The following is an 8,855-nucleotide window of genomic DNA, read 5'->3' as shown; positions in this document are numbered from 1 at the left end:
GATGTAAGAAATGTTGCAATGTTGTAATCTCTGGTCCCGCCTTTGTGTGGGCTATGTTTGTTTTGCCGATCCTAGAAGCTAAGTGGTTTTTATCGGAATTTTACCCGAGGGACTGCCGATATGAGCCGTCTGAGGTACGAATTAAACCCCATTTGCCTTTGCGATGGTGGTTAGCGCACTTAAGCCGGTTTTTTCGGGCAGTTCTGCCACAGCTGATTCTATAACGTCCCGCCTCCCCAAGGCCGGGTCCGTTTACATCTGGCAATTTTATAGGACATAAACTACCCTCACAGACCAACACAAGTCTTTCCTGCGCACTTTGTCCTCACTCGTGCGCACCCGGGAAGACTTCCCGGTCGGTTACCCATCCCCGAAATTGCTCCAGGCCAAGCACGCTTAACTTTGGAGTTTTTTCGAGACCGGCTTCGGGAAAAAAGTTGCAACTTGTTGACATGAGTATTCTATCAATCCTGTTAAGCTCTGGGTCGGGATATCACATACTCACCCCCTTAAGAGACCGACATCCTCGTCGGTCAATCCCAAGTCAGGAACGTCCTCTCTTGACCACGTCCCATACGTCCAGTGGCAACAGCCCATGTGCCACGTCCGTAGGTCCAGTGCCAACGGCACCTGTGCCACGTCCGTGCGTCCAGTGCCAACGGCGCATCCCAGACGCCCGGGCACTGACCCGCCACGCGCCCGTCCACATGTCGGTGGCATCTGCGCCCCCACGCGCCCGTGCTCATGCCCGTGCACTTACGCCCGTACGTGCCCGTGAAACCGCGACAATCGGCTCTGATACCATTCTGTAACATCCCGCCCCCCCCCCCCCGAGGCCGGGTCCGCTTACATCTGGCAGCTTTATAGGATATAGACTACCCTCACAGACCAACACAAGTCCGGGTCCGCTTACATCTGGCAGCTTTATAGGATATAGACTACTCTCACAGACCAACACAAGTCTTTCATATGCACTTTATCCTCACTCGTGCGCACCTGGGGAAGACTTCCCGGTCGGTCACGCATCCCGAAATTGCTCCAGGCCAAGCACGCTTAACTTTGGAGTTTTTTCGAGATCGGCTTCCGGAAAAGAAGTTGCAACTTGTTGACATGAGTATTCTATCAATCCTATTAAGCCCTGGGTCGGGATGTCACATGTTTATCCTTGGAGGTGGTGTGAAATCAAGGAGATCTTGCAAACAGACCATTTTGACGCGGTCAACCATGGAAGCAGAACTTACTGCTTTGGACACAGCTACTGTTGAGGCAGAGTGGCTGCGTGGGCTCTTGATGGACTTGCCTGTGGTTGAAAAACTAGTGCCGGCTATCCTTATGAACTGCGACAATCAAACAGTGATAGTCAAAGTAAATAGTGCTAAGGATAATGCGAAGTCATCAAGATATGTCACGAGACGACTGAAGTCTGTCAGGAAGTTGAGAAACTCTGGAGTGATAAGTGTGACTTATATTTCAACAGAGAAGAACCTGGCAGATCCCTTTACAAAAGGTCTATCACGAAATGTGATAGAAGGTGCATCGAGTGACATGGGTATGAGACCCGTGTAAGTTGTCATAGTAGTAACCCAACCTATGTGATCGGAGATCCCGTGAATTAGGACCTGGGAAGAACAAGCTATTGGTGAACTGAGGAGAATAATTCCTTCTAAACCCTCTCTAAGTGAAGATGCAATACTCTCAAATGCTGTAAGGTAGGATGGCTATACACCTTAATGTGTTTCTATTGGCTTTGATAAGCAAAGATGTTGTCCTACAGAACATTCTTGAAAGAAACATACCTATATGAGTTCGACTGTTAAACGTCACAGTCTATGAGATTTGGGTAATCTCTAACAAGCTCATGAAGAGACCAGGGAGTATGACGTATACGCTCCGCCCGCGGAGAAGGCTGGCAGCCGTGTACTGGTTATGACTTTGAGTGAAACTTATTTGCACCAAACTTGCAATTCAAGACATAGTCCATTGTTTAAGTTGTGGATAAGTGTAGCTTCAAGTTCTAGATGAGAGTTCAACTTAACAGTTCTCATCGAAACATTGGTATATTAAACAGTAGTGAGAAACATGCAAATCTCTAAATGGGTATTTAAGATCTAGTGGGGGTTGTTGAAATTTGGGCTTGACCCATTAAATATTTCAGCTATTCCAAATAAATCTTAAAGGCCCATGTGGGCATGAGAAAATGGTGGAGGGGTGCAAACCTTTAATTCCACATTGCTAGGGGAAGTTGAGGAGATTCTATGGATCTCCTATATATCTAACCATAGGCTACCACCAGAGAACACATTAACTCAAGCTAAGATTACAAAACCGAGCTAGAGTTACAAAACTTAGAGTTTTGCCTCTTTCTCGCTGCTGCGCCTCCATCGTAGTCTAATCCATCTCGAGCATCGGCGTGCACCGATGATCGGGAGAGCAGGTCTCTGGAACCTCCGTCCTCGAGATCCAGCACCGGGAGAGGACGAATAAGGTATTTGGGAAGCGCCCGGCGTGATAGCTCCAAGGTCTTCATCACGGGTCGTCCTTCGTCCAAGTCAGGCGCCGCGGCGAACCGTCGTTCTTCGTCCGGTCATCTCCGTTCGTCTTTCCATAAGTCAAGGCTCAATACGTAATATGTTTTTCCATCCAGTTCTTTATCATATTCTCAGAGTTAATCATTCTGTTGTACCTTGCCCCTAGTATGATAGAGTTGTTCATGCTAGATCTAGTTATGTTCATGATTTATTTATTTCGGAATTTAATCATGCAATTACTTAATATTTCAACAGCATCCAGCCATCGCTAACCATAATCCAGCGTGAAGCGAACGCTATAGCCATCGCCCATCGGGGGAGCGCGACGCCGACACGAACACGCGCCCTAGGTAGCTAGCCTCGTGTTTGACATTTGATGACATGACACGAACACGCATTCCTTCGTTGAACCGCGTACCTAGACTGTCTATTTGACATTTGAGAGCAAGTATTATAGCAGGCTGCAAGTAGACTAAATGCTGAGGTGGATGGAGAAAAGAGGAGAGAGAAGAGAGGTGGGCTGCAAACTTGCATCCAGCTTCGACACAGTAACCAAGAAAACTTGTGAGAAAGACAGGTGGGCCTCACATTAATGATGATGAGCTAAGGTAGTCCCAATGCAGACTCCACTCATAGAGTCTAAACCTCAAAGACTCCATCATAAGAAACTATACTTTCCAATGCAAAGTGTGTTACTTTGGTTTATATGGCCCACTTGTCTCTCACACATCCATTCTTGATTTGCGTGAAGACTTAGAGTGTAAATATGATTTGGAGTCTTGATTTCTCTCCCTCTCTCTTCCATAAATATACTGTCACATTAACAAAACACAATAAATAGGAGGCTTAGACTTCATGGTAGAGTCTGGGTTGTGACTACTCTAACTACTATACAAGTGAGTTAAGAGGTAGGCTGCAAGAATCTTTACAATCAGCAGCTAGTTGTATTATTAATTTTACTCTGATGGCCGAAACTTTAACTTGGAGCAGACCGCCTCCAATCCCCCGTACCCTGCGTCGCTACGCTCGAGCTCGACGCTACCCTCCTGTGCCGAGTGCCAGCACGACCGAACGCGCGAGCACTAGAAATCAAAGCCGGCCAGACCGCGCTCGCGACGTCTCCGTCCGCACCGCGCCGAGGGCCGTGCGGTCCACGGCCGCCTACCCTCCCAACTCCCGAGCACCCAGCCATCCACGCGCCAGCCATTTCCGGCGTGCGGCGGACGCCGTCGCCACCAGGGGGGGAAGCAGCAGCGAACGACGACGGCGACAGCAAGTCACGCTCCTTCCCATGACCGGGCCACGCCACCGAACCGCACCCAACTAACCCGCCACTAAGTTCCGGCCGGGCACGCCTCCCCGCGACCATCTGTAGGATTGGGAGCAAGCCGTTTGACTTGTTACTAGCGTGTACTAGTACGCGCAGAGCAAGCCGTTTGACTTGTTACTAGTGTGTACTAGTACGCGCGCGCGGGCCGCGACACGGTCGTCGCGCTTCGCCTCTCCTGCCGTTGCCGCCGCCGCGGCGGCAGCAGCAGCAGCTTCCACGGCGGGGGCGCCGCCGCCGGTATCCGTTCCCCGGAGACCGTCGGACAGCGGCGCGCCGGGCCGTGGCCGTGGCCGCCGGTGACGCGACGCGACGCCTGTTTTCTGTGCGGGAGCCGGTGGCCTGGCACTCGCCGTGGCATCTAGTTCTAGGTGAGGTAGCGGCCGGGGGCGGGGGCGTTGGCGGGTCGGCCTCCAGCCCTCCACTCCACCCGGCCAGAATATCCGGCGGCGAGTGTGCCGCACGGCGCGAGCGGCATCCTCGTGCTTTTTCCTCGACGGAACGTGTCAAAGCGCGCAGCGCATTCCTTTTCCTCTCCCCCCCGGCCGGATGCCCCGGAGATGGATGGATGGTCCCGCGGAGCGTGACGGCTCCAAGGAAGGAATCCTGGCCGCCGGAGCTGGTCGTCGCACTCGCACCGGAAGTAGCAGGGTCCATGCCTCCATGGTCTAGCTACTCGAGCAGCCAGAGTGACCGAGTGCCTTTCCCTTTTGCACTCGTCACGCAGTGACGGGAAGTTTCGTTTCTAGTTTCTACGGCCAAGCAAAGCAAGGAAAAGGTCTGACCGGGGCGTGACAGTCCAGTACGCACAGGGACAGGGCTTTAGGCTTCTCATCTCTTATGGTTAGGTACTTAGGTCAGTTGATACGACTTGTAAGGGTTCTTTTTTCCCCAATTATTGATACATACACTACCGAATGGTTGCTGTCGTTATCGCGGAGACGAGTCGCCTAATGCATCCAAGGCAGCGCAATTTGCAGCCCGGGCATTCATACTCCGACGCCGTAATCCGCGCGAAAAATTAGTTTAAAAATCGGAGGGGAAATCGCTCCAGAGGAAGCAACGCTCCACCGCTTGGCCGACGCGACCCTGTTGCTCCGTGGGGGTGTCGGCCAGAGCTCGTCACTGCGCTACGACTACGAGCACGGACCATCGTTTTCGTCGTGCGTGACCGGGCGTCCGGGCCAGCGGCCAGCGGGGCCGCCGGACCAGTTCTAACCCGTGCGCACGCGACATGGGATGATCCAAGAAGGTGCGCGCATGTGGAGGCCTTTCGATGCCTGGCCTGTCACGGTCGCTGGACGGTAGAGGCGCACAAGCTATGCAGCCCTGCAGCAGGAAAAGATGGCACCTGTACTGCTATTTCCATCGCAGTTTTTACACCACCTGTAGTGACAAAAAGAGGGTTTTCTTGGGCACCCGTATGAGCAGGTCCTTTTTGTCCCCCTGGAGGTCCTGCCTCCTGAGTAGGGAGCAGGTTAACGAAACCGGTGGGAATCGGTTCGTTACCGGTTAAACCGGTCCGGTCCGGTTACGGTTTGGGCCGATATTAAACCGGCTCTAATTCAAAATTTAAATTTGAATTCAAAAAAATAAAAATTCCCAAACCGGTCATACCGACCGGTAAATCGGTCAAATTGGCTAGTAAACTGGTCAAATCGGTCTACCGGCCCCAATTCAAAATTCAAATTTTAATTCAAAAAAATAAAAAAATCCCAAACCGGTCATTCCGGCCGGTAAACCGGTCGGAACCGGTTTCATATGCAATTTTGAATTTGGATTTGAATTCAACCGGTTTGTACCGGTTTCCGGTCAAATCAGTCAGGTAAACCGCTACCGGAGGGCGGCGGTTTGACTGGACCGGTCGGATTTGGAAACCCTGGTAGTGAGACGTAGGCTTCGCGATTTTTTTTCGATTTGGCTACTGTAGCATTTTTGTTTTTATTTAGTAATTAGTGTCTAATCATGTATTAATTAGTCTCAAAAAATTTATCTCATCATTTCTAGCTAAATTGTAAAATTAATTATTATTTTAAACTATATTTAATGCTTCATGTATGTGTTCAAAATTTTGATGTGATGGGGAATTTTGAATTTTTTTGGATTTGACTACTGTAGCATTTTGTTTTTATTTAGTAATCAGTGTCTAATCTTTTTTGTGAGCAAGCACATACGTGTAGAATGAAGTCACGCTAAGGTCATTTCGGCAACGAACCGCTACTTACCAAGGCAAGTTTTTACATCCTGCCGATTATTTTTACAGTTTTCCTTTTGCATTCTTCAATTGGTCAGCTACTTAAACGAAGCACTTGGCCACTACTCCTGCAAGTAGCTCACGTTGCACGATGCCAATCGATGCAACAGAAATTCATATTTTTGATAAGAAAAAAAAGCCCAAAACAAACGAAAGACAAGTCAAAGCCCTTCATTAAAATTTGGCCGTAAACCAGATCCTTAACCGCTCTTTTTTCCACATTAAAAATGGGCAAATGAGGTAAACATCCCCCCCCCCCTCCCCCCCCACCGAACATGCGAACACGAAGCGATTTTCCACGTGGCCACCGCGCCCAGTCCACGCTCCCCCACCCTACCTAAACGCCCCCGGCCCATCCCCGCCTCTTCCCCAAATCCTCAGATCCGCCTCCTCCTCCAGAGCAAGCCGGATCCCATCACCCCCCCCCCCCCCCCCCCCCCCCCCCCCTCGCGCCGCGCCTTCGCAGCCCAAGGCCTCCCCTCCCCCGGATCCAGATCCGGCGCCACCACCTCCTACTCCAGCTGCTGCCCCTCCTCCACCACCACCACCGCGTGCGAGGGCCAGCAGGGCGGCGGCGGCGGCATGGGGCGGGACGGCGGCGGCGCCGGCGGCATGTCGGATTCGGTGCTCCGGAAGGTGCTCCTCTCCTACTGCTACGTCGCGGTGTGGATCTTCCTCTCCTTCTCCGTCATCGTCTACAACAAGTACATCCTCGACCCCAAGATGTACAACTGGCCCTTCCCCATCTCGCTCACCATGGTGCACATGGCCTTCTGCTCCTCCCTCGCCGTCGCGCTCGTCCGCGTCCTCCGCGTCGTCGACCTCCCCACCTCCCCCGCCATGACGCCGCAGCTCTACACCTCCTCCGTCGTCCCCATCGGCGCGCTCTACGCCATGTCCCTCTGGTTCTCCAACTCCGCCTACATCTACCTCTCCGTGTCCTTCATCCAGATGCTCAAGGCGCTCATGCCCGTCGCCGTCTACTCCATCGGGGTGCTCTTCAAGAAGGAGACCTTCCGGTCCTCCTCCATGCTCAACATGCTCTCCATCTCCTTTGGCGTCGCCATCGCCGCGTATGGCGAGGCGCGCTTCGACTTGCGCGGCGTCGCGCTGCAGCTAGCCGCCGTCGCCTTCGAGGCCACGCGCCTCGTGCTCATCCAGATCCTGCTCACATCCAAGGGCATCTCGCTCAACCCCATCACCTCGCTCTACTACGTCGCGCCGTGCTGCCTCTGCTTCCTCGTCGTGCCCTGGGCTTTCGTCGAGCTGCCCAGGCTGCGCGCCGTGGGCACATTCCAGCCTGATTTCTTCATCTTTGGGACCAACTCACTCTGCGCCTTCGCTCTCAACCTCGCTGTCTTCCTGCTTGTCGGCAAGACCTCCGCGCTGACCATGAACGTGGCCGGAGTAGTCAAGGACTGGCTGCTGATTGCCTTCTCGTGGTCCGTGATCCGGGACACGGTCACCCCGATCAACCTGTTCGGCTACGGGATCGCTTTCCTGGGGGTGGCCTACTACAACCACGTCAAGCTGCAGGCGCTCAAGGCCAAGGAGGCGCAGAAGAAGGCCGCACAGGCCGACGAGGAGGCTGGTTCGCTGTTGCAGGAGCGCGATGGGCACAGTGATCGCAAGAGTGACAACCAGGCTTAGAGTGCCAGATCTGATACTGGCTTCCCCATATTGGTTGGTTCTTGATCCATTCGTGTTATGATTGTCAATTACATGCGGAAGAAGTATTTGTTCTTAGCTTGAATTATGGTGGAAGAGTTCCTTGTGAGAAAGATGTGATCTTTGCACTGAGCAGATTATGTGTCAGATCTTTTTGTTGCAACCAAACTTCATCTTGCATTGTGGACCGTGGGAAATTAAATACATCTTTTCTGTTGTAACTAATGAAATCGAACGCCACATAAATTGTTGCCGGAATAGGTTACCGAAAGTTTGAAGCTTAGAAAAACTCCTAATTTTGTTGTTCTGCTTGGTTATCTTGTGTTCTGATTATGTTGGTGTATTGTACAGGGGATCCGGTGCAAGGTGCAAAGACTGTAGTCTGGTCTACGGTTCCTTTCAAAGAGGTGTTTCACTCCTTTAACTTTAGATGGATCTGAAGAGCAAATCACAAGTATTTATTGGATTAGGGATTATGCACCTGCTTCCTGGAGAGCTTTACCCTGTTTCTATTAGCTGTTTTTGTTCCACAGAAAGGCACGCCTTGCTACTCATCACTTGCCTATTGCCTACATTTATTTGTTCTAGTAGCTTAGGGACTAAAGATGTACTGCTGCAGATTGGTAATTTGGTGGTTATTTTCTATATGTAATGAGCTTACTGTAATCTACACGCTAAATCTTTCTCTGGTGAAACTTAGTGATCACGCGTGTAACTATTATTAGGGTGTCCTTATCAGATTTAAGGTGCATTATACAGTCAACACATCTCTTTGCAATGCAGATGGTTGTGTTTGTAGCACTTAATTTCACCTGCTGGTTGAGATCAAGCATTGTAGTTTGTAAGCATTTCAATTTGCATTTTGGTCCACTGATGATTGAACTAGCTTTGGTTGGTTAACATGATAATGACATATACTGTAGCTCAGCTGCCTTGTTAATCACCTTCGGTCCCTGCATGTGCCAATTGCTTTGTGGTACCCCCTCTTGCCGTAGTAGTTTCAACATGTTAAGCCTTCAATCCAAGTCTAAATTTGGCCATGTTTAGATCCGACCCTGTAAACGCAAAAAAGAAAACA

The 8,855-nt window shown here is 51.1% G+C and overlaps 1 protein-coding gene across 1 annotated transcript; it reads left to right on the top strand.

Moving 5' to 3' along the window:
- The first annotated feature begins 6,548 nt into the window (after window positions 1-6,548).
- On the top strand, window positions 6,549-8,583 carry LOC120665064 (probable sugar phosphate/phosphate translocator At2g25520). Its single transcript, XM_039944492.1, has 2 exons — window positions 6,549-7,792; window positions 8,129-8,583. Exon 1 carries the CDS (start codon window positions 6,692-6,694, stop codon window positions 7,757-7,759), a length of 1,068 nt encoding a protein of 355 aa, XP_039800426.1. The 5' UTR covers window positions 6,549-6,691; the 3' UTR covers window positions 7,760-7,792; window positions 8,129-8,583.
- Window positions 8,584-8,855: the final 272 nt, after the last annotated feature.

The sequence above is a fragment of the Panicum virgatum genome, chromosome 3N (assembly GCF_016808335.1).
Source record: "Panicum virgatum strain AP13 chromosome 3N, P.virgatum_v5, whole genome shotgun sequence".
NCBI lineage: Eukaryota > Viridiplantae > Streptophyta > Magnoliopsida > Poales > Poaceae > Panicum > Panicum virgatum.
This window is presented reverse-complemented; position numbering and strand designations above follow the sequence as displayed.

What these genes read in the sequence shown, in the direction of transcription:
- LOC120665064 (XM_039944492.1), top strand. Translation starts at nt 6,692, where the DNA reads ATGGGGCGGGACGGCGGCGGCGCCGGCGGCATGTCGGATTCGGTGCTC.